The following is a 24,362-nucleotide window of genomic DNA, read 5'->3' as shown; positions in this document are numbered from 1 at the left end:
AACTGCTACTACGTATCATGTGGAGTAGTCCAGATTGTTGCGGCAGTGAACTTAATTTTGATCTTGCAAATCGAAATTATTTGATATTATTGCACGAGATTATAACTAGAAAGGCAAAAACAAGCAACAAAAAAGCTGTGTAAGGAAGAGTCTGTTGGTGGCAACATGGAACGTGAGATCTTTAGAGGAGAGCGCAGGAGATAACACGAACCCTTATCGAGTCTCCAAGCAGTGGATCGTAAATTGGACTTTGAAGATGACAGTATAAGTGCAATTGGTCCAAAAGTCTGACTAAAACCCTATACACGTAGGTGTTTTGGGGACTGTAGAATTATACTATAGTCTTGGTATTACTTTTAGGACATAATTGATTAGATGTGTGTGTTTAAAATGACACATTGAAAGCTGCTAGTTTACCAAATATAAACAAAACATTTACTTTTTATACAGAATGCTTAATTCTCATTCAACTAGAGGTTTTCTAAATACTACTTTAATGCTTATTGCTATGTGTTATGTAGGTAAATTAAAGACAGACCTGAAAGGGAAAGAAGAGTAATCAATGAAAATGCTGCATTGTTATTTTGCTTGATTGCGACTGTCACTGCTAGTTGATTAATTAAGTTTGTTGAAAGCCAATACTGAGACAATATTGCTGTGTTGCTTTGCTCAAATTACTCTAGTCATTTTGTATGAAATCAATTAAACCTAAACTGGTCAGATTGGTGTTTTGTGGATATGGCACAAGACCACACTCGAAAGGTATGGTTTTTGAGGTTACCTAGTTGTTGATCTTTGAGTTTGTATGAAGTGAATGTTTACGTACACTTTAATCATCACATTTGTATTGGATTGAGTGAATTGCCCTAGTCGCCTAATTTATTATAGTGCAAGCTGTTTAGATGCTCGAGTAAATCCAACATTTGTCGTAAAGTTACATTAATTGAACTGCACTTGATTGCTAATTGTTGTTTGTTCTTTAGTCTGTTAATTACTGTATGTGTTATTGACAATTTTCTTTCAGGGCAGAAGGTCTTGCTGGTGAGTTGAAGGAATTACAAGGCCAGTTGGCTGATTACAACACGGTACCTCAGCAGTAAAACAACTGTGTGTAATTTATAGCATGGAGTTTTCTCTATTTGTTAGTTGTTAGACAAAACAAGCACTGATACTGATGTGATGGAGGTTGTGTCCGAGTATTCTACTGTATGTTTGAGGGTATTACAACTTATTTGCATGAGCGTTTAACAGTGTATTTGCAGGTGAAAAATCAAAATGATCGAGAAGAATCAGGTTTGGATGTCCTTTTCACTGAAAAGCAAGAGTAAGTTGGCCCAAGCAGTTTGATTATCTACACATTTTTGGACATTGTGTATAGTTTGCACTGTAGTTTATCACACATCCTACTAATTGGGGAAGAAGATAGATCTACCTTGAAATAACTTATATGGTTCTGAATAGAATTCTACAATTTTAAGGAACTACATACATGGAATAAAGTTGTGTGATTACAGGACATCTTTTTTTGTAGCAATAATAAGAAATGTGAACTTGAAAAATTTATTCAATACAATGCGACTGCATTTTTTCTACTCACCTAAGTTTTTCATGGTGTTGTAGCTACTCATTCATTGATAGTGTACACAGCAAATAATTGTTGTAGAGGAAGAAGCACACATCATTCATTGGTGCGGTTGACTTGGCACTGCACTTTCAGGTTTGGGTCTCTGCGGTAATGGCTGATATACATTATGCTATTGCTTTCCTCTTGCATTTTTTAGTTATAGTAAGTAGTGTAGTCAAGTTTTGGATTCATGGCACAGACTTGCTCAATACTTTTGGTACAGAGGTTATGTTTTGCCTTCAGTTGGTTCTTTCTTTGTTTGTTAACACTATAACTCCAAACACTATTGACAGATGTTTATGAGAATTTTACCAGAGATAGCTCTTGGCCCAACCTACAGTAGAAGTGATTCAATTTGAAGTTGATCACAATACTGGGCATTGGGTTCTCTTTGACGGGTTGACTCTCATTCTTAATATTATAAAACATTTTGAAAATGAGAAAGATGTAGGGTTGCCGTACGAAAAAATAGAAACAAGACCATGTAAGGGTGTGCTGTGACATCTTTCGTATACAGTCTGACAGAGCAATATATCATCCTTACATTGCACCATTTTCTAATTAGTAAGGTATAAAACACATTATAGTGTCCCTACTTAGAAAATGGTGTAATGTATGGATGATGTATTGCTCAGTCAGTCTTATACAAAAGATGTCACAGTACATTCTTACATGGTCTTGTTTCTATTCTTTTTCGTAAGGCAACCCTACATCTTTCTGGTTTTTCAAAATCTTTTTATACTTGTTTGCATCCTTTTTCTGCATGATCATAGATATGCACAGCGGTAACGGTATACGCGAGCATATACAGTAATTGGTGAGGTGGACAGTGAGGCTAGACAGTGACACACTCCCCATGTAGCGCTTGGAACAGGAAATGTGTAGGTTGGATTTAGTGCAAATGCAATCAGAAATTTAGAGAGAAACATTAGCAGTACAGTAGAAGAGCGATTTCAATCAGCATAAAGTCTTTGACCGCTGGAAGCGTTGTGGAAGGCGATGACACATACAGTCTACACATGACCGGTGTGGGCATGTGTTTGATTGAACTGGAAGGTGTAGTGTTTGCATTATTGAGAAATTTTGCACAGGGTTGGTCCCTTGAAAGGGGCCCTTGCACACACTGCAATGACAAGTTTAGTAGTCGTGGACTTGCTCCATTACAAGCGCAGCGGTTTGGTATAGAAATCAGCTTTGTAGCAGAAACGGTTGATACCGATACCCGCTCTTACAGAAGACTGAACACAAACTCAACCCTATATACATATCAACGCTACCTCTTTGGTGATTTTAAACTAAATATGGAGCAGATTATAGTACTGCACGAACTGTTTTAGTACTGCGTGAGCTGTATTTATATCTCATTGGTCTCAATGATATGTAGAAAAGAACGTCAGTTACAGAAACTGGAGTCAGACATAGAAAAAGAGAGAGCTGCTGCTGACAATTTAGTCAATGAAATGGTAAGTGTAACACTGTTATAACAGGCATAGCTATAATAGAATTATTATAGGGAGTTGCTGTAGACTTAATTGGCATCACAGTTATTGTAAATTTATAGTGGTATACTCTGTTTGGTTAATTAACGTGATGGAATAGTTATGTGAATATCTGCCTTTATTGTTCTTGCTGGAAATGTGTGGAAGTCTTCTTGGCTTTGTACTATTACATTATCTATCAAGGGTGATTTAAAAAAGACAATCTAAATGACACAAACTGTGCAATTTAGTTAGAGTTAATTGTTCTGCCAGTTGTTTGCACAGGTTGTCGATCTTCAAACATTGTTATCCTAGAATGAGTATATTGGTTGTAGTGCCATTCTGATTAAATTTTACCTAAGAGGTTATGATTTGTTCATGGTTTTGCTTGTGACTATGCTTCTTTTGTACCGAGCATAGGGGATGGATACTATAGCACTACTTTCAATTAGAAATTTATGGTTGTTTTGCTTGAAAATATCCATCAGTTTCTGAAGTGCTAATTTGGGGATCAAAGTCATTATAGCCAAGATCATTTAGTGAACTACAGTGTACTATGCTTTATTTTAAACTGGTTGTGTACAGTAGCCTTGCATCAGCATACACATACACATAATATGTTTTTTCTTTGTGGTGTAAACATGGGTAGATGTAAACTCTTGTCGTTGTTTAGGATCCTGAAGATCAACAACACTATTCTGAATTGAAAGATATTAATGACAAATTGAATCAGGTAGAGAACAGTATGTGGAGCTCACAATAATAGATGAATTTTTATGTTATGTTAATTTAATGAAAGGAACTGGAAGCCCGACAACATGAACTTGATGATTTGATTGCTCGTACAAGAGCTATGGACGAAGAACTATCCATGTCACAAGTGAAACAAGAAGCAGGCAAGTGTTACTGACTTTAGATTATCTCTAAACTGTACATTTATTGAGATATGGTAAGAGCTTACTTATTGAATGACTTCACATCACACACTACATCAACATTGCTGTTGTCAAGAAATTTTAGATCTATACAGTACTGCATGTGAATGTTGGATTTAATAACACTCTAATAGTTACTTTAAGTCTGTGATTTTCTTTGTTCTAACGTTTCACTGGTCAGGTTGATTTCTAAACAAGCTTTTTGCAACTCTTGACATTGTTCTTTACTTGAAATCAGAATTGTTTTGTTTTCCAAATGTTTTAATTAGTAACAGCACTTGTCCAGGAGTGCTAGATAGCAAGCAACAAGCACTGCTATATTTGCAGTCTTAAGGAACACTATCCAGATGCTTTGCGAACTGGTGCTTTGGATACCGGATTGAAAAATGTATACACAAAATCAAACTCTCGAAATCAGAGAAACTGAGCACGACAACACTGGAAGGATGTGATACGCTACCACAAACTGTACATTCTTACCGCACAGAATTTTTGGACTCGAAAAACATGTAAGTTTGGGTCGGGCCCAAACAGCGATCATGGTAGCGATCATGGTAGATAGCTTATTTAAAAGATTTTGCACATGGAAACGTGTGGAAATGCTGTCCAGAAAGTAAGTGTTCACAACAGTGTTTGTTTGTGCACTTGAGAGTGCATTCAGGACAGAACGGTGGAAATATCGTATTCCGCAATGGCGCACAAGTGGAAGCAGAACTGCAAGGGCCATGACAAAGTTTCTACGCAGAAGCTGTAAAAGAATGGTTCCACATTGACTGTGGTTCAATCTTCACACGTCCATCGCACCTAGGCAACAATCGTAAACGTAAACTACGTGATCTAACACTATCTAGAGTAGTGGTACAATTTGCTTAGCGGAACACCCGGCTCTCTATTTCTTGACTCAAAGCCTCTTGTTCCTGTCGATCTAGTACACTAAAAGGCATGTCTTCGAGTATGCGCATAATCTGGACAGTCCTTTCGTAAACATTTCCAGGAAGACAATTGTCACTTTGTAAAAAATGTGGAATCAGCAGGTGGTGACTTCTACCCCTTGGCAATTCAGGCTCTAGGATTGTGGTCACTAGGCAGCTTCAAGACTTAAATTTGTGCAGTATTAGCTATACCTTTCTGGTGGGTATTTCAGAATTTAATGCAACAGTTATTGGTGAAACTTTGAGTTTACAATTCAAGAATGATTTCGTCTACCATGCGATTTAAAGTAGCAGATGTTTTAAGTTTATACGGTGCCGTTTCCTTAATTGTCTTTAGCTGTAGGTGGTTGGGTATGAAAATATACAATACACTATTGGAGGGACCCAGTGTTGCCTCGGAAATATTAGATGCAGCTTTACACAATCTTTTTATTCCCGGATGTCAGAATGTAGACATGGCGTCATTGAAAAACCGGACGAGTGTTGCCAGACGCTCTCACCAGAATCAGAAAAGCCCCATTTGCATTGTGGTGTGGAATTCGGTCTTCATGCATATTTTTGTGGAGATTCGCCCAGCAGTTTTGGTGCGATTGATGTTACAGGCAGACAGACAGTTACACACAGATAGACAGACAGACAGATCAGTCTTTTATTGGTATAGAAATATGGTTTACATATGTTGTGCACAAAGTGCAGATTTGGACAATCCAGGGATTGCCCGGTGTAATTCATGGATTGCCTGTACAAACCATGGATTGGCTATACAAACCATGCATACCTAACCCTAACCCTAATCCTAACCGTAACTCTCAAATTACCCGGAAAAACTAGATATCTACGGTTTGTCCATATCTACATCTTGCGCATAACAAATATACACATACTAGCTGAGATGCATGGAAACTTCCACGGTTGCTCTGCATAATATACAGCTGTACATATATTATAGTGTTGTTCTAGAATATGCATGTTAAATGGAGAATGATGCAAATTTTGTGAAGGACGGACACTGGTTGCGTTACCTAGTCTGGCTCTTCTTCAATGCTGTCTCTCTCTCTGTGTCTGTGTCTTTACATACGGTCGCTGGTTGCTCATTCAGCAAGCAGAATTGATTTATTTTGCTGGTTTGGCTGATTTTTCAGTGAGCACCAATATAAAATCTGCCATTGATTTGGCCACCGGGATATGTTGACGTCATCACCCACATGGATCAGATATCTAATGGAGATGTGGTGGTACGTCATGTGGATGAGGCCACAAGATGGTAACCCCTACTTGCTGTCTCTTGTGCTTATATCTTGCTCTGCAGGGAGGTTAAACATGGGAATGAGGCCGAAGCTATCGATGAAGCTGGAGGAGTAATGCGGGTCCTGTTCTTTGCACTAACACAGCAGTTCTTTATCACTGCAGTAGTTGGAAATTAGTAAGTCAGGGAAATATGACGGCCATAAATGTAGCTGTCAATCGCAAACTTCTCCACGATGCGGTCACTGAACTAGTGGGTGGAGAACTATCGTACTTACGTCAATTATCAAACAGTGATGTCCAGCCATCAAAATAGAATCCACCAATATTCTTTTTCTGTCAATTTCTTAGCAAACTGCCAAAATAAATTCCCCCCAATGTTTCATCTTGTACGGTGCTTTACTGTGTAGTCCTGAGAGGTGAGCATAGCTAATGGCAGGACTCATGCATGTTCTGGGATGCTGTCTTCGTGATGCTTGGGAGAATGACACAACTTCCGTGACACACGGACGGATGGACGTGCATGCATGCATACACAAGCATATTATTATATAGATGGCAAGAGGTGAGAGCTAATGTCAATTTGTATTATAATAGCAATGAGCAAAAATCAAATAAGCCTCTTGCAAATGCTCAAAGATCATACAGTTGGCATCAGAAGGTCAATTTAGTGTGCCTTACAAGCACTTTGTTTCAATGGATGTGCATCACACAATAGTCTAGATGTTTTAGACAACCTTCACCCTACCTACCTACCTGTTCAGAATTACTAAGTGATTTTCTGGTTGTGGTCTCTCAAGATGTTATCACTACATTAGAAGCATTTCCCAGATGTTCAAGTCCTGTGTTTCCGCAGAGGCTGTAATGTTTCAGAGGCACTGTCTTGTTTGGAGAACTTGATCAGGTTGATGTGTCTATTACTTTCTGGTCATTTTGATTACTTGTTGGTCATCTTGATTAGATATCTCTCGTTGGCTTTGTGGTACACCATTAACAGCTCTATGGAAAAGATCTGGTGTAGTTGCCCTATTTCTGTAGATGATGTTGTACGCTAGTTAGCAAGTCATTTATGCTGTTCTGCAGTAACATCAGACTTCCTGCAGTTCTACATTACAATCAAGTTGGTGTTGGTGTCAAAGGAGGATTGGATGCGTGTGTCAATGCCATAAGGTTGTATGTTGAACAATGCTCATCGAGAAGATCTGTGTATTTTCAAAGCTGGACATGAAAAATGCATTCAATGAATGCCATTGCAACGCCTTTATGAAATGACTACAAGAGGAGTTGCTTGAACTTGTTTCATAGGTACAGTGATCCTATTAGACTCATTACCAGCCTCATTGCACCTTTGTCATTGCACATTCAATCCTCAGTGCGGCGAGACTGGTTCCAGACTGCCTCGTTATGTCACCCATTATGATATGATCAAGGTTAGGCTACCATTTGGCTACTTCTTTAACAGATACTCTGTCAACAGTTGGCTCCTGGGAGCCGATAGAGGCCGGTCTAAGTAATCAATACTGTAGTGTCGGTTTCACAGTTTGTCATAGCCATTAGATACTGGTTGGGAATACTCTTTTCTCCATTTCCTTCCAATAGTGTCAGATGTGTGTGTAGTCATCTGCTTGACCCATATGGTGATGATATAGTGGGATGTGGCCTAGAGTTCATTGTCATAATGCAGGCCTGTTCGCAGGATTCATCTCGGGGAAGGATGGGTGTCACTTCGTATAAGGGGTGCCCATTGAAATGTTGCTGCATTAGATGATGCAACTATAGCTAATACGCTCACAAATTTAAATAACAATTACATGATGTAGGAAAAATGTCTCTAGTTATGATTGAAAATTGTGTGCTTCGAGTACATGCAGGATTGCGCATATGCACCACTACCCTTAACAGCGTGCAAAAAAAGTAAATGCCAAAAACGGGGACTTTTTTGTCAGGTGATAAAAGAAGATAGAGTAGCCTAAGAAGGTTAGTTGCCATGTGGACCTCTAGCTCCACTAGTGGTCTGGCTCGGTGACGTTTGTAGTAGTAACGTTTCTGCTCTTCTTTGTTTTTGTTGTTTAGCATTTTAAAATCTTTTACATGCGGCCAATCAGGCATGAGCAGCTTTTTTACCTGAGGCACGTCCGTCCGTAGATGCCGTCCAATCAGGATTTTTGGGGGGCCTAAGGCTGCACCAGAGCATTGGGGTAGCCAGGTAGCTCATTAGAGCCATGTGTGGATCGGGAGCATGCTCCAACAGACTTTTGACTGTTCTCACGCCTCTGTCTGTTTCTCCATTGGCCCGCAGATAATGTAGGCTGCTGGTTACATGGTCAAAGCCATAGGCTGCAGAAAAGTGCTTCATCTCCTTTGAGTCAAATTGTGGTTCGTTGTTGCTCACAACATGCTTGGGATAAGATGGCTTCAGGATTGTTACAATATTTTCTGAAGTAGTAGTCACTAATTTCGGGACTTCCACATATCTTGAGTAATAGACTACTAGTAGAAGGGAGGAAACTCCTTTTACCTTTAACAGGTCAGCTGCAATTTGTTCCCAAGGGTGGTTACAGAGAGGTCGGCAGAAGAGGCTCGGTGGTAGCAGGAGTGCACTGGAGACAGTCAGGGCATGCCTTGACGAAGTCTTCAACTTGTCGCGATACCCCTGACCACCATACTGAAGAGAAGACTCTTTGACGGCACTTTTGGATGCCTTGATGACTTTGATGGATTTTCTGCAATGTCTCTTTCTGCATTCTCTTTGGAACCACAATGCGGCTGCCATGCAGTAGTAAGTCGTTGTGGATGCTGAGCTCTCCATATTCTGCTCAGTATAGAGCGATCTCTCCCTCAATTTTGTCCCTAGTGAGCCATCCTTGCATGACGTATCTCTTTACTTGAAAGCACAGTGGATTGTCCTGTTGAGCCTTCCAGTATGCTCTCAGACGGTCTTTGTGTGTTGGAAGGTACGAGATCACAGGGTCAGCAAACTTCTTCGTTATATGTTTTTCTTTTTTGTTCGTCTCTCCTGCAGGGATCACAGGTTTGCGTGAAAGGGCAGCCACTGTATAGAAGCTTTCCTGGCAGATGGAATATTGTATAGTCGAACCGTGTTAGGCGTAGTCGAAATTGCATGATTCTCGGTGGGAGTTGATCAAGGCTTGTTGCACTAAGTAGCGGGACCAACAGCTTATGGTTGGTCTCTAGCTAAATTGACTTTCCAATAATATTTACCTGAAACTTCTCGCACGCCCATACGAGGGTCATAGCCTCTTTTTCAATTTGCGAATATCGCGGTTCTGTCTCGGTCATGGACCGGGAAGCATAAGCAACGGGTTGCAACTCTCTCAGTTGATGTTGCTGCAGAAGTACATCCCCTAGCCCATAAGCAGAGGTGTTTTCACTGTTTTGTGCTGATCTTGGATCATGCCCTGTGCATCGATTATGTGTCTCAAGAACATTAGGCATTGTTTGTTGAACTCGCACTTTGTGCGGTTTAGAGTCAATCCGGACTTCAGCTTTTGCAGGACAGTGCCTCGGGAGCAGGGAATTGTGTTCCTCTTGTGTGCATTCAAAAACAGGACATCATCCATGTCGTGGCTAATAATTATAATTATCTCCTTCTTGGTCGGATAAAATACCATTTATAAGGCACTGAAACAACTCTGGCACACTAGATATACCGAAAGAGGAGCTTGTTGAAGGCGAATCGCTCGAAGGGCATAATAAATGTAGTGAGCTGTCTGGATTCCTCAGCTAGTGGGATCTGCCAACCCACACAGGGTTTGAAATTCTCCCAAATTGGTGGTTGCCAGAGCAATTGAATGTAAAGACACGCCTACTTTATTTACAACCACGCCTACTTTTTTACAACAACGCCTACTTTTCTATTTCTGTGTGTGGACATTACATTTCTAAAAGTAGACATCCTGGATTTGTAGGTGCGGTTTTTCTCTTGTCCTTACTGGCATTTGAAGAATTAAATGTGCTTTAGATTGATGTAACAAAGCAGCTACCTAAAAACCCTTTCAATCTCTAGCCTTGGCCTCCCAGACCTGTGTAGCGTCGATGTGGACGATTTTGAATCGGCGCTACACGGGTCTGGGAGGCCGAGGCTACTCAATCTCTGTTTACAATGACCTGGCCATAAAATTCTATGAGGCTTTTGCATGTAATCATATCCTCGTCACGTAATACTCTAACGTTTGGCATAGTGATGTAATTAGCCCAACCCACTGACTCAGCTAAGGTTTCCAATTGCTTCCAGATGTTCTGAGAGAGTAAACAGGAACTGGTAGTCTTACAGCCTGTACAGTAAAACAGATGTGTCGCTTGGTGTGACGAATCGACGCGCCATCATGCACATTGCAAATTCCCGTTTGCAATCGGTCTGTTTCCTAGAGACACCGCTAAAATCCTGTTACGTTGTGCAAACATCAGAACTCTAGCTGCCCTGGTATCTTTTCTGTTGTTATTAGTACAAATGGGAGGTTCTGCGGTTTTACACAGTCGGCCAGACTAAAGACAATCATGTGCAATGCCGCGTTGAATCTTAGGCGACCAAATTGTCCATGTTCACTCGCCAAATCACAGGTGGTAGTCGCCAATGGTGAGGAGGCGATCGGGAATTTTAAACCCTGCCTATAGTTCTCGTCCAGTTCTCTAAAACCTGTAGCTCCAGCAAAACAGGCCAAGGGTATGGTCAACTTTTGGTAGGAGGTTGACCTTTCTCAAAACGCTCTGATTCAGGGGCTGAAATCCATGCATATACAGATCGCACTTGATTGTAATTGAAATTTTTGAATATAAGAATGAAAGCACCTGGGTGCTGATCCTCACTGCACAATCAACAGGGCATTCAATGCTCAGTATGACATACACATGAAGCAGACAAAATACCATACCATGGTATGCTTTTATTGTGCATGCACACCGATGCATAACAATAGGGACAAACAACTACACAGCAGTCGGAGAATGCAAACTTTCTCCAAGGCAACTCAGCTTTCCCATAATGCCATTAGTACTATAGATACTCGTTATTGGCCTTGGTGTAAGTGCATTGTTGCCAAGCGTGCTATTATATCCAAGAAATTTCTCAACTAAAGACAATTTGTTCAGTTTGCATAGATATGGTAAAGAGTGTTGCAGGAGCAAAATCTGGGGTCATCTTACTTTCTGAGATGTTAAAAAGTTTCAAGTAGAGCTAAGTCCTTGAGAGAGGACCAGGATTTGAATTTATCTTTAAGCTAACCAAGTGTTTCTTTTCAAGTTCTATTGTCCTGCCAAATTTCATCAATATTTATTTACATGGTTTTAGGTAATCATGCTATTTAAACTAAGGAGTAAACAAACAAACAAACAAACACCAATTAAAATGTAACGTTCTAGGCAGAGGTAACAGCAACAGCAGTAGCAGCAATACTAATAATGACAACTTTATGTGTATAATATAGCAGTAATAATTATTGTATTATTAATCCTTGATGCGCATGAACTGCAGGGGTTATAGTAGTTACTTTAGCAGTTGTATTATGTTGCCTGAATGAAATGTTTCAGTGTACTACACTGTGTTGATTTTACTTTTGAAATTTTTGCTCCTGGGGTTGAGTAACATTACAAGAGTATAGTGTTTCAGTGTTTTCTCAGAAATCATAAAAGGAGCCAGATACTCCTTTAAGTGGGCGTTTTCTTACTGCCACGCCCACTGTTGATTTTATGTTTGCCACGTTTCCTCAGGTGTTCTTATCTTCGACAACCTTGCCTACAAAGAAAGACTGGATAGTTCTCTGCTATGCCTACATGATTCACGTGCACTTAGCTGACATGCATGTACAGTATTTGCAATGTGAACACCAGGTGTGAAAGCCTGTTAGGTGGCTGCATGGGTGAGTGTGAAAAATGTTTGCTAATTAGATGTCACCCGCTATCATACTGTGGGCATTGCCATGTCTTGGTTTCTGGATGATCTAAACAACTTTCCAAAACACAAAACGTAATTGCTTAGACTAAGGCAAATCAGGCCGCTCTGCCAAAAAGATTCTGGGGAGAACACTGGTGTTTATAGCTAACCAGTTTGTAACATTTTATTGATGGGTGTTGATGATTTAGCTGTGTTATATGAGAAGTTAAATGCTGTGAAGAGGAAAAGAGAGTCTCTTAGGGGAGATGTAGAAAGAGAGACACGTGAAACTCCACAAGAAGAGAGAGAACGTCTTCTAAGACAAGTAACATATATAAATTATATATACCTACACTGTACATATTAAAATTTAAGATAAATTGTAGGTGAAGGATGACAGTCAAGAGGCAGCAACAATGGAGAGGAGGTTGGTTAAAATTTGATCAAGAAGGTTGTTTTGTATTTCAGTGTGTTTTTTAGAGTTACTGAACTACAGGAAAAAATACAAGGATGTAGGGAAGAGGTGGTGCATCTGGAGAGAGAGTTGGAGGAATATGAAGGAGAGAAAGGAGGTAAATACCAAGAACTGAAGAAGAAAGAGGAGATAGTTAATGGTATGACTGTGTGCAGTTCTGTTGCATATAGTGTTGTAAGAAGGAATTTTGTAGCATTCTTTGATAGCTATGATGACACAAAACAGGAGGAGTTGGTGAGTAAAAGTCTGCATTCATTAGTAAAGTAATTAATTAATTAGATCAGATTCACTTAATTAATTAAGGTAACATAGTCAGAGTCATGACAAGCATTGTAGCACATGCACACACACACACACAACAGTTCACACACACTGTCACACTCACACATTGTCAGTGTGATTCTGTGCGTGAACTGTTTGTAGTGTGTGTGTGTGTGTGTGTGTGTGTGTGTGTGTGTGTGTGTGTGTGTGTGTGTGTCTGTGTGTCTGTGTGTCTGTGTCTGTGTCTGTGTGTGTGTGTGTGTGTGTGTGCACGTGTGTGTGTGTGTGTGCACGTGTGTGTGTGTGTGTGTGTGTGCGTGCGTGTGCACACGTGCCATATATGTGGCTGTGTGTTTGCATATCATTGTGTGTGTGTGTGTGTGTGTGTGTGTGTGTGTGTGTGTGTGTGTGTGTGTGTGTGTGTGTGTGCTCGCCTGTGCAGGTGTGTTCACACTATGGTTTGCAAACATCATGTTGTGATATGTTTTGATGCATAATACGAGTAGATAAATTAGCAGTAAAACCCTGTGTTCACACTGGACTGGGTTTGATTACAGAGACATACCTGGCACATTTAATGGTTGGTTTTTTCACTGCTCTAGTGGACCTCCCAGTTAGTTCAACATGCTCTATTCTAATGAATATATTATCAGACATGGTGTATTTCAATTAAACCAACAAAAATACACTATAGAACAATTTCAAGGAAAGAAGACGTAAAGTAAAATGCAAGTACTGTAGATGTACTCTATTTTGTTTCATGCAAATAGATCAAGTCACCTCTTTACTAGTGACCAGACAGGCAGCTCTCGGCAGCAGCCAAGAGCGGACCACTGGTGTTTTTGATGTTACGCTTTCGGTTTCTGCAACCTCTAAGACATCTAATAGATACTATTGTCGTGCTCAACCGGCTCAGTCTGGTTTGTAGAGTCTATTACAAGTACCAGAGCAAACCCTTCTTCACAAGTACTTAGACCATTACGGCTGTCTAGAAATAAGACATGACTTTACGAAGGATCCGATTAGATCCCAAAAGCACTGTTTTCTGTAAGTGCTGCAGGTTGTGATGACCTGGAATAATGTCCAGCTACCGTGCAATACCTGTGTGCACTGCGCCCAAAGCTCTCAAGACCACTGGAACCACCAGTGTTCGACAATGCCACATGTGGCTTATCTTCACTCGCAAGTAGCTGTACTTGCCAACTTCTCAGCATGTTTCTTACCAATGTTGCCATCAGCAGGGCAGCTGATGTCAATAAGAAGACAAGAGTTTGTCTTTTTATTTCTGAGACAGATGTCTGGACGATTGGCTTTGATCTTCTTGGCAGTGGGATGGTGGTATCCCACATCATAGTAATGTCATCCGTCTCCACAAGCCTTTCAGGATGCTGGTGGTACCATCTGCTCTCTACTGGAACCTCAAATGGCGACAAACATCCCAGTGAATGATGGAGGCTACCTGATTGTGTCGAACAGTGTAGTCCATCGGTGCTAAAGCACGACAGCCTGCCACAATGTGTTCGACTGTTTCCAGGCCTACACTGCACATCGGCAAGTAGCACTGACATCACGATGTGCTCATCTCTCCGGTGCGTCTCGCCATCGGTTTGACGTCTCAGCCAGAAGGCAGACTCATTGTGATGTACCTCAGTTTCTAGGATACCACCCCAATACTGCTCGATCTCAGACTCGGATGGCGGGGAAGTGACCTGGATAATCTGCTTACCCAACTCTCTGTAAAACCATCTAGCATGTTGTTGAAACAAACCGTTCTGGCAAAGTCTCTTACGATTCTTCTCCAGCCTCCTGGTCCGCTTGACCTTTGACTTAAGTTCCATTTTCAACCGATTGCTGGTGACCTCACAACTTTCCGAACAGGAAATGCCCAACCGATGTCGGAGAAGTCAGAGTTCATGTAACATACGAATGCCCGATGAACCCTTTCTAACCTCCAGCAACAGTGAGATTGCATGTTGAAGTGTGAGAATCTCCATATCCAGCCTTTGTCTCCATGTCGGTGTTTGCGAATTGGTTGACTTCGTCGTCTTTAGGCCCCGCCTTTTGGACACTAGTGAAGCAGCAGAGTATACCAGGTAACTGATTTCACTCGTATCTGGTTCATCCTTCAATGAACTAATGATCATGTTAAGATCACCAATAAGTTTCAGGGTTCCACTGTTCACAAAGATTCTTGGAAGGCGTTGTCTCTCACAGATAGGAATTTGCCTGACGTTCTGCAACTCCTCAAGAAACTCTCGACGAAGTACAGGGTCCACAGCAGCGTCACTATCAAGCGAAAGACCATCCTCCGTTTGGCAGCAGTCTGGACTGAGTTGAGATGTAGAAGTTTCCATCTTTTTGAGCCGAGAAGCTATACTAGGATGTGTAGTCATCAGATCAGAGCTCACAGAGTCACGAGAGGATGGTGATTCCCTGATAGCACTGCACTGAACTGAATCCAAAGTGTCATTTACGGATAGGATATCACCACTATCTCTTGCAGATGAGCAGTCCTTAGAGAGAACAGTGACTGACTGAACAAGGGAGCCATCTTCCAAGTGATTAGCAGACTCATGATCCTCTCACATCATTGACACGCCAGGTTTCCCACCACGTGCAGCAGGCGCCGTCCTGACTGAAGCCATGCAAGGTGACACATTGTCAAGCAAAGGCGTGATAACTGAACTATCAACTGATAGAGCAGAAACCACATTCAACGCTGACACCTGCACACCAGTACAAACATCAGTCGTAACAGATAACAAACCTGAGACGGGCTTTCCATCCTGCACGGCCTCGTGTTTAATCTCCTCCAACTCTGATTCATTCAGACTTCCAGAAGTTAGGAGATATCGTTTCTGGTCTGCCAAACGCTGCTCAGAGACGTCAGTCAGAGAAGGATTTTGCTCACACCACAGCTGATGCATGGGTTTTCTGAACGCAGAGAACTTGCATGAGAACAGCACGGTAATAACAAAACATCACTTCCCTATTCATTTTTCACATCTATTTTTGTCGTCTTGTTGCATTGCCGTTCCTGTTAGCTGAAGCACAAGATTTGCTAAGAACGTTGGGCATCACAGTAGTCTTGACAGTGGGATTTGAAGCCAAATTCAAATCAGACGCCGCACGAGAGATGGTTCAACCGGTCACCCTACGCCCAGAACTATTCCTGGTCTTCCTAACAGCTCCAGTGATTCCAGAAGCCGACTTTTTGAGCCCTGTCCTGGTTTCCCGACAAGGAACGCACTCCTCAGCTAGCTCTGAGATGAGCGATACAGCTAGACGTCCATCTTTTATCAATATCCGGGACATATATTATTATTTTATTATTGTTATTTTTAATTACCCGGTCTATAGTAGAAGACATTGGTAAATATGCATATATATAAAATATAATACTGATATACACTGCATATTACACGCCAATGAGTCTTGGAATCTAAATCTGCTTACACCGATCTAGCTATACCTGGAATGTGGAATCCAGGCCTGCACTTCAGCAGTTGCAGCGTTTACATCCAGTTGAAATATTGCGTACAGGTTGAACGTATACAGAGGTACGAGCGGATCCCCATTGAAGTGGGTTGGTTCGTCTCACCCTCGAACCACCATTATGTGCCTGGGTTACCTGATTTGTCTACCAGCATGCTATTGTGATTCATTGTTTTAGCGGGAATCTCTACACATGGTGTCTGACAACAGAGTTAGCATACTCCGCATGACGGATGACGCAACAGTTCACTACACTGTGATAACACTGTGATAGACAGACGACGTCAGTCATCTTGCACGCGTGAGATTTGTGCTGTTGACACCCTGTTTCTTGCAGTACCCACCACAGCAAGACGACGATTTTTTTGTTAGCTATACTGCTACTCTCGTCACTATGTGCTAGGCAGACTGCTACTTTTGTTACTAAGCACTAAACAGCTAGGAATGTTTGATAGTTCCAAACCAGACTCAAGTAACTGCAAACCGATCTTCGCCACTGCAGTTTGCAAACCCACCACAAACCAGCATCCTGTGAGGCAGATGCAATGTTAAACTCTAACTCAATTATGATAGCAACCTCAAACCAGCTTTGCAAACCATAGTGTGAGCACACCTTGTGTGTATGTGTGTGTGTGTGTGTGTGTGTGTGTGTGTGTGTGTGTGTGTGTGTGTGTGTGTGTTTTGTGTGTGTGTGTGTTTTGTGTGTGTGTGCAGGAACTGGATGTCATGAAAATAGCTGGATTAAGATAGCCAGCGATCGCTCCTTATGGAGTAACGTCTGCACTATTAAACCTTTCAACAATGTGACTTTAAATGCGAGCCAGTCAGCTGAGCAACAAATAGCTTTTTATGTCTGCAGCACTTGTGTTAGATCCTTCAAATTAAGTTTGTGTTCAATGTGTATGAAAACTTCTGTAGTCAAAACGAGAGAGTCTTGAAAGGAGTATTGTTGAGATGTTGGAACAAATGAGCCAGGTAGGACACATGGAAGGTTGTTTAGCAGTGTTATTGGAAAGGGTGTTGATACTTAGGACATGGTGGAATCAAAGCAGATGCCTAGTGTTGCTGAGTTTCGTGCTATGCAGGAACATTTGAGCTTCAAGGAACGTGAAAGAGTGAAATCAAAGGCAACAGCTGAGTCTCTAAATCAAGGTGAGTATGTTGACATGGGCATAACACAAGTCGATCTTTATTGCTCACATTACTTCATTGATTTAGATTTTGGTCAATTAACAAAAGATTTGATGAATGTGCAGGAGGTATTTTGCATTTTGATGCACTTGCATATGACCTTGAGACTATTGTACACATATGCCATACCAATTTAGCTCAAAAGTTGTTTGTAAACATATTTTTACACTTAAAGGTGCAGGGGTCACGCTCAGACATGTGCACTGCATCCCTTTGAAAACACTCAGTAACCGCGAGGACTTAGACGCTCTAATTTACACTGAAGGCAAAGCTGACTGAAGTCTCTCTATAGCCTGAATTGGAGCGATCAAGACGTTGAAGTATGAGGTTGCGTTAGACCGTGCCTCTGGTACCTAAATTCTAGGCTTTTTAGATGTAGTTCTCGGAATTGTTCTTCTAAAACCTCAAACTGAGGTTGCTACACTGCAGTTTCAGTAAAATTCGACAAGCACCCTTGTACTTCGAGCCAGATCGGAGTTCCTTATGCTCTGCACGTGACCAGAACGCACACATCACATTCTCGTATGTGGCATCTGCTGTAGTCACTTCCTTCTCTCAGAGTAACCAAGTGCACTCAGTTGATAGTGAGCACCAAAAATTTGTATTGTGTAAAGCTTACACTGCTACCGTGCATGTCAATTGACACCTAATAGCCTAGCCTCGCCCCAGACGCAGTGTGAATTACAGCCTTGGATGCGCAGCCATCACCACTACATCTGGTTTGGTACCGCCTTTCTGGGCGGGAGTAAGTATGTAATCAAATTCTTCAGTGCGTGTCATTACTAAATTGATAATAGCTAGGAACTGAGCGTTCGATTGGACTTTGGAGTTGTTCTAGTCTCTGTACTTGTCGACATTGCGATTTTAGGCCGCTGTCAAGCGTTGTTAAGAGATTGCAGCTACACTAGGGAGCGTGGCTGTGAAATGGCAGATCAGAAATGGCACTTGCAGTGCATCTTACGCCTTTGAATGCATACACAGGTTTCCAGTTTGAGCTGCAATGCGTCATATGCTTCTACTGCAATGCATTGGACTGCTGTCAGCGTAATCCCACGCTACAGTCATTTCCTGTAATCTACTATGCCAACAAAGTACACTTGTAACTAACACTTATCATGTTCCTAGGGACATGATTAGCGCTGACCACAAGGGGCGGTACTGAACCAGATGTAGTGGTGATGACGGCGCATTCGGGGCTGCAATCCACACTGTGTCTAGGGCGAGGCTAAAATAGCCAGTTTTGCAGTAGTTTTTGCCCATGCACAACATACAAACAGCATTTGAAGGGCTTACTGACAATTGAAACTGATTTTCTTGCCAGGACACTTGAACATATGTTACGTACAATAGCTACGACGCAAAAGCTACCTCACTTGAGATTGGCTCAAGTGCGCATGTCAGACTGTGACCCTGCACCTTTAAGGGTCATTCATAACTGTCTCCAAATTTACAAGCGTACAAACTGGGACATTGGGGAAGGGGGTAAAGGCTTGCATATACTGTGAGAATATATAATTATGTGCATGCGCAGGACATTAAAAGGCTCACATGGAGGTGGACGTACAGAAAGAACATGTGCACTTAGGAAGGCCAGCCATCAGGCTCCTAATACCTCTTATCAAGAGTTTGTGAACGTTTTTAATGTGGAGTGAGAAGTCTGGCAGCGCTTAAGGCTCAGAAGAAGTGGAAGACGATTTCCCTCTCAGATAGGGCAACAAAATTGCAGCAATTGACAAGCAAGGCCTGCATGAAGCTGAAGCAACATTGGACTGGCGAGAAGGTTACACAAGACTAGAGCCAGCCTGTTCTCTCTGCCTCTGACATCTCTTCCACATAGCAATAAGATAGCAGGGAACGGTAGGGACTGAGAGGAAGACTGGCTCGAGTGTACTGGGCTAACCAAGCAGCAGCGATGAGGGAATGCAGTAATTTCTGGTCCAAATTCTAGACCAATCAGCCAGTTGACGTATATTTTCTGTGTACACAGTTGGATAGGAAGAGGGTTAGAAGAAAATTGTACTCTTTGTATGCTCATGAAAATGGAGACAATGGACAACTCTTTAGCTTTTTTAGACTTGGCATCTTGCAAGCATTTGCTTGATGTAAATTTCAGTTATGAAACATGGGAAATGGGACTTCGTAAAAGTTGTGTGGCTGAGTGAGAAGTGTACTTAAAGGAGAACTCTCACCGAATACTAAAACTTGTTGAAAGAAAGATACAAGGCCTGGTATCTTCCTGCAGGAAACCTACGGTCCAGATAGCCACAGACACAGAGAATTGGCAACGAGTTGTTCAGATGATTCCTCGTATGTGCACAAAGTCTTACTCTGTTGAAGTAACTACTTTAGGTTTAACCATACCAAGTGCTCCTAACGTACCCAAAATTCAGCGAGACATGATCTATGAACTAATATAAGAAGGGTCTCCTTCTGAGGCTCCATGGTTGTATTGACACAGTCGATACTTACATGATAACTTTGGATCCCAGTTTGCTTTAGTCAACAAATCACAACTTGACATCATATGTCTCACAATCCTTACCTTGAAATGTGCACAGGTATCGGTTGTCCTTGCTAACCAACAAACAGAGTTACGCTCATGCCACATACGGGTACTAAACACGCCCACGCAGGTAATTTCAATGCTTTATTTCTTCGTTACGGTAAACTTCTGCAGTAAACAGTTGCAAAGGGTTGTGTCATGAAGTGACAGCTTTCATCTGAGAGATAGCTGATTTTGGTGAGAGTTCCCCTTTAAATTTGCTTGCACATGTCTGGTCTTCATGACTACCGTATTTTCTCAAAATAACGTTGCAGCATTTATTCATTTCACAAGGTTGGACCCTGTGGCATTCTTTTAGGGGCATTGTTCATTTAAGGGCGGTGGTCTTGCAATGTCCTTTTTATGTACAGTACCACATGTACAATATGCTCATCTGCATGACCTAAGCCTAATCTTTTTTCCTCCTCCCTTTGTCATTTTTTTGTGTACCAACATCGTCTTTGAGGCTAATTGTCTTTTTTCACAACTCAGCGTTCGTCTACTTATCCTGTAATCTCATCCTGCTTGCCTGTTCCCGAAGCGCCGTGTGTACTGTACTACATTGAGTTTGAAGGCAGCTTGGTATGAACACTTCTTGGTGGATCACTGCTGTTTAGCTGTGCGGTTCAGACGATTTAGGCATGTGTCAAGCTAGTCTTGAACTTCCTGACCAGAAAACGCACGAAGCGCACAACTCTAGCCTGGACCAACACGATAATAAAAAGCCATGACTTTTCTAACTTGCCAGAAGTTAACAATGGCTAACTGGGGGCAACATCTGTGTCCTGTATGTAATAGTCTTGTTACATTGACAATTACTGAAAATTTGGGTGGGGATAGGGAATTTGTAGTCACTTGCAACAACAGTTGCTTTGTACGAGTTTAGATAGATTTTCAAGTAGTGCCGTTGGGAATAGAACGGCTTGTGAATTTATAATACTTTGCAGCAAGTCGTTTTTCAGGGGGTTCATACCTGTGGAAGGAAGGGTGGAAACACAGCTTCAGTTAGTAATAGTCAACAGTTGGGTATGTGCTGTAAATCGCAATAAAATGTAAGTTTGGTGATGATAAATATCACATTTTGCTTTGGCATGGGTGAAATCCTGGTGTTTCTGTAAACCAGAAATTTAGGGGGTTTTGGTCAGTATTGGACTATCATTTCTACCCTATGTAGCTTCTGTGTAACAAATTATTATTTTTTAAAGTGAAACATAATACCTCAAACTAGTGACTTACAGCAAATGGCAGTAATGTGAGCTATGTAAGAATTAACAAAAACAACAACAACAACAACAACAACTAACAACTAAAGATTAACAAAAATGTCTACTTAAATAGGCAGGGTAATAAATTGTCTTTTCGCTCAGCAATATCACAAGTGAATGTTGTATTGTAGCAGTTCTAGTAAATGGAAGTTTTCAGTGTTTTAACACAGTATAAGGCATATTCTAGCATGATATGGGATTCTACAAGTGTATTTTTATTATATAGATTATTCTCTATCTTTTCTGCCTATAGGGCATTAATCATTGGGATTGCTTCACTAGCATAGTGTTGCAATTCTTTGCACACAGATTAACAGTGTTTGCTTTAGCATTAGGAGCGTAGTCACCTTGCATACTACTAGTAAGTGAGCAATGCTATTTGTGTCACAGCACATTGACAATTTGTAGAGTATGACATCATTTTAATACTTTTGTCTTTCTACGTAGAAAAGAGGGTGACCGTTGTACTTTGCATACATGAATTGATCCAGATAGATGCTGCAATACTGCCTGCTGCACTACTGCTATGTTTTCTTGTTACTATTCGCATTTACAGAATGGAGACACTATATTGGCATTTACTGGTACTGCATAATAATGTGTAATCAACCCAGCCCACTTGTTATATGGACTACATCCTTCGGTATCATATTGTCGTAGGTTTATATACTATACATACAAGAATACAAAAATATTTATGTAATAAATAAAAAACAAAGTAGGGATGGCTGCATACTTTAAGCTAGCGCTTGAAACAATGGGGGTCGAAACTTTTACAGACAAGTACTCATACTTTACATCTGAAACTGATATCCCACAATTAAATCCCTACTTTACTCCTATCCAAGCAGCCACCTTGAAAGCAAACAGAGTAAAGTAGGGATTTAATTGTGGGAGATTGGTTTCAGCTGTAAAATATGAATACTTGTCTGCTAAAGTTTTGACCCCTATTTCTTCAAGCACTAGCGTAAAGTACGCAGCCATCCCTACTTTGCTTATTATTTATTACATAAATATTTTCGTATTCTTGTTCCTGTTCTTTTTTTGTTTATTTATAGAAACAAAGGCATTGTTACAACCCAGTATATTTGAGAATTAATTTCTTAAGACTGCTACGTTAATGCTACTACTCTAATACTATATATGTACAAATGTAAAGTTTCATTAGTACCAGGCAATGCTAGAACATTAATTACACAATTTAATCACTGTTACAACTGATAGTATACTTGAGAAGTGCTTGGACTGCTACGTTAATGCTTCTACTCTAGATTTATACAGAAGAAAAGTTTCTTTATAGTACCAGGCAATGTAATAGTTTTGCGCAGCCAGCCCTTCCCCTTTTTGACTTGATTATGATATGGTACAGTAGTTGCTGTGTGCGTTCCAGTCCCACAGAAGCAGGACTCGTACTTTCTCTTCTACCAGTTAGAAAAAACGGTCTCTATCATACGCAGGTGCACGTTTTCTGCAAAAATCTTGTGAGGGACGTGGAGATCTTGTTTGCAGGCTCACGCAGAGAATGGGAAAAGTCCAACAAAACTGTTGACAAGTTGATTGGCACTCAGATCTCGGCAGTAAATCGACGAGCGTTTCAAGTAACAGGCAAACAATGGGAAAGAAGATCCTGTGAATGACACGAAAATCCTGTGAGCGAAATGAAGATCCAAACTGGCAAGTTGATCGACACGTTTTGTGAGTCGGCTAAATTGTCGAGTGTTTCAAGTTGTGCAGAATGAATGGAGAAGCGCAGATCCTGTGAGCGGCTTTGAGAACGGCGAAGATCCCACGAAACTGGCAGTCGGCACATGCATGCGACTCTATGTCACACGCAGAGAAAGGCGTGGCAATTTTCACAGTAAAAACGTCGTCTGAACGTGCTCGGCAAAGGGATAGTCAAAGACCATGGCCCTGCGTAGCCACGCAAGATGATACAAAAATTGTGGTATTTTATGGAAGCATTTCAGAGCTATGCTGTTCCAAAGTGAAATCAGAATTGATATTAACTATCTGTGCTATCCCTACTTAGGGAGTGATATGCTGAATGTGTATCAAGTGTATTGCAATGAGCTCTTCTCCTTTTTTTGCTGAGAGTTTCTACGGCCATTACAAATGTACATTAAAATTGTAACTTCAATTCTTTTTTGGCACAGTGGGTTTGATAATTAAGCATTCTCATAGTTTGAATTTTCCAGCAGTAGCGACGTTTTGGTCATCCATAATGATTTACTGTTGTGATGTAGTTTTGTTGTACGATATTGGACTGCATTTGTGTTTTCTCTCCACAGCTAGAAGGAAAGATCTCATCAGAGTTAGTTGAACTCAAGGAGAAGATCGAGAAAATGAAAGCGGTATATAGTAGACTGTGTGAAACTTTAAAGAGGTTACTTAAGAGTTCCTTGTCCAGGATATTGAAGTGTTCTCTGATCTAGCAGCTCTTAGAGACCAAGCAGATGAAAAGAAATTGGTATGTGATGTACTAAATGTGGTATTGTGCCACATGCTGATTTCCACATGCCCCAGCAAAGTCAAAGTGCTCATAAATAAATCCATATGAAACTTGTGAATAGTAGCTTTACATTTTCCGTGTGCGTAAAGCTTAACACATTTTGTTGGTTATTTGACATACATATCCACTCATTCCCTTACAAATGCATTAGCTGAGTATTGTTAATTTAGCATTCTTGTTGCTATATGTAATGATGGTTTTGTGACTGCCCATAGAAGTTGACTGAAGAAAAACAGCATCTTTTAAGAAGACGAGAAACATTCAAGAAGCGTAAGTTGAGTGTTTCGTTTTGGTAGCATTGAATATTCATAATACCAATGGTGGCTGTAGATTTATTAAGATTATCATCACAAGCAGACACAGCGAGAGTTCAATTGGAAGATAATGAAACACATTCACAGGTTGTGCTACTAAATAGAATTAATTAAGTGACAATGATATACACGTTTCTTTTGCAGCTTCTCAACCTCGAGAGGAAATGGCAGCATCATGAACAGAACAATTTCATGATGAGGGAATG

At 41.0% G+C, this 24,362-nt stretch overlaps 1 protein-coding gene across 1 annotated transcript in view; it reads left to right on the top strand.

The window, feature by feature from the left end:
- The window catches only part of LOC134178329 (intraflagellar transport protein 74 homolog), a 33,860-nt gene that overhangs the window by 9,219 nt on the left and 279 nt on the right, over positions 1-24,362 (top strand). Inside the window, exons 8-25 of the mRNA XM_062645192.1 lie at positions 1,025-1,085; positions 1,147-1,206; positions 1,263-1,324; positions 3,009-3,087; positions 3,776-3,835; positions 3,902-3,998; positions 12,314-12,429; positions 12,491-12,531; positions 12,585-12,718; positions 12,773-12,813; positions 17,254-17,310; positions 17,367-17,487; positions 17,554-17,594; positions 23,622-23,684; positions 23,741-23,800; positions 24,058-24,112; positions 24,173-24,243; positions 24,301-24,361. Of these exons, the coding sequence (XP_062501176.1) occupies positions 1,025-1,085; positions 1,147-1,206; positions 1,263-1,324; positions 3,009-3,087; positions 3,776-3,835; positions 3,902-3,998; positions 12,314-12,429; positions 12,491-12,531; positions 12,585-12,718; positions 12,773-12,813; positions 17,254-17,310; positions 17,367-17,487; positions 17,554-17,594; positions 23,622-23,684; positions 23,741-23,800; positions 24,058-24,112; positions 24,173-24,243; positions 24,301-24,361 (1,280 nt within the window). The remainder of the gene's footprint in view (positions 1-1,024; positions 1,086-1,146; positions 1,207-1,262; positions 1,325-3,008; positions 3,088-3,775; positions 3,836-3,901; positions 3,999-12,313; positions 12,430-12,490; positions 12,532-12,584; positions 12,719-12,772; positions 12,814-17,253; positions 17,311-17,366; positions 17,488-17,553; positions 17,595-23,621; positions 23,685-23,740; positions 23,801-24,057; positions 24,113-24,172; positions 24,244-24,300; position 24,362) is intronic.

This window comes from Corticium candelabrum, chromosome 4, assembly GCF_963422355.1.
Source record: "Corticium candelabrum chromosome 4, ooCorCand1.1, whole genome shotgun sequence".
NCBI classification, from domain to species: Eukaryota; Metazoa; Porifera; class Homoscleromorpha; order Homosclerophorida; family Plakinidae; genus Corticium; species Corticium candelabrum.
The sequence above is the reverse complement of the archived record's forward strand: the minus strand, read 5'-3'. Positions and strand labels throughout refer to the sequence as shown.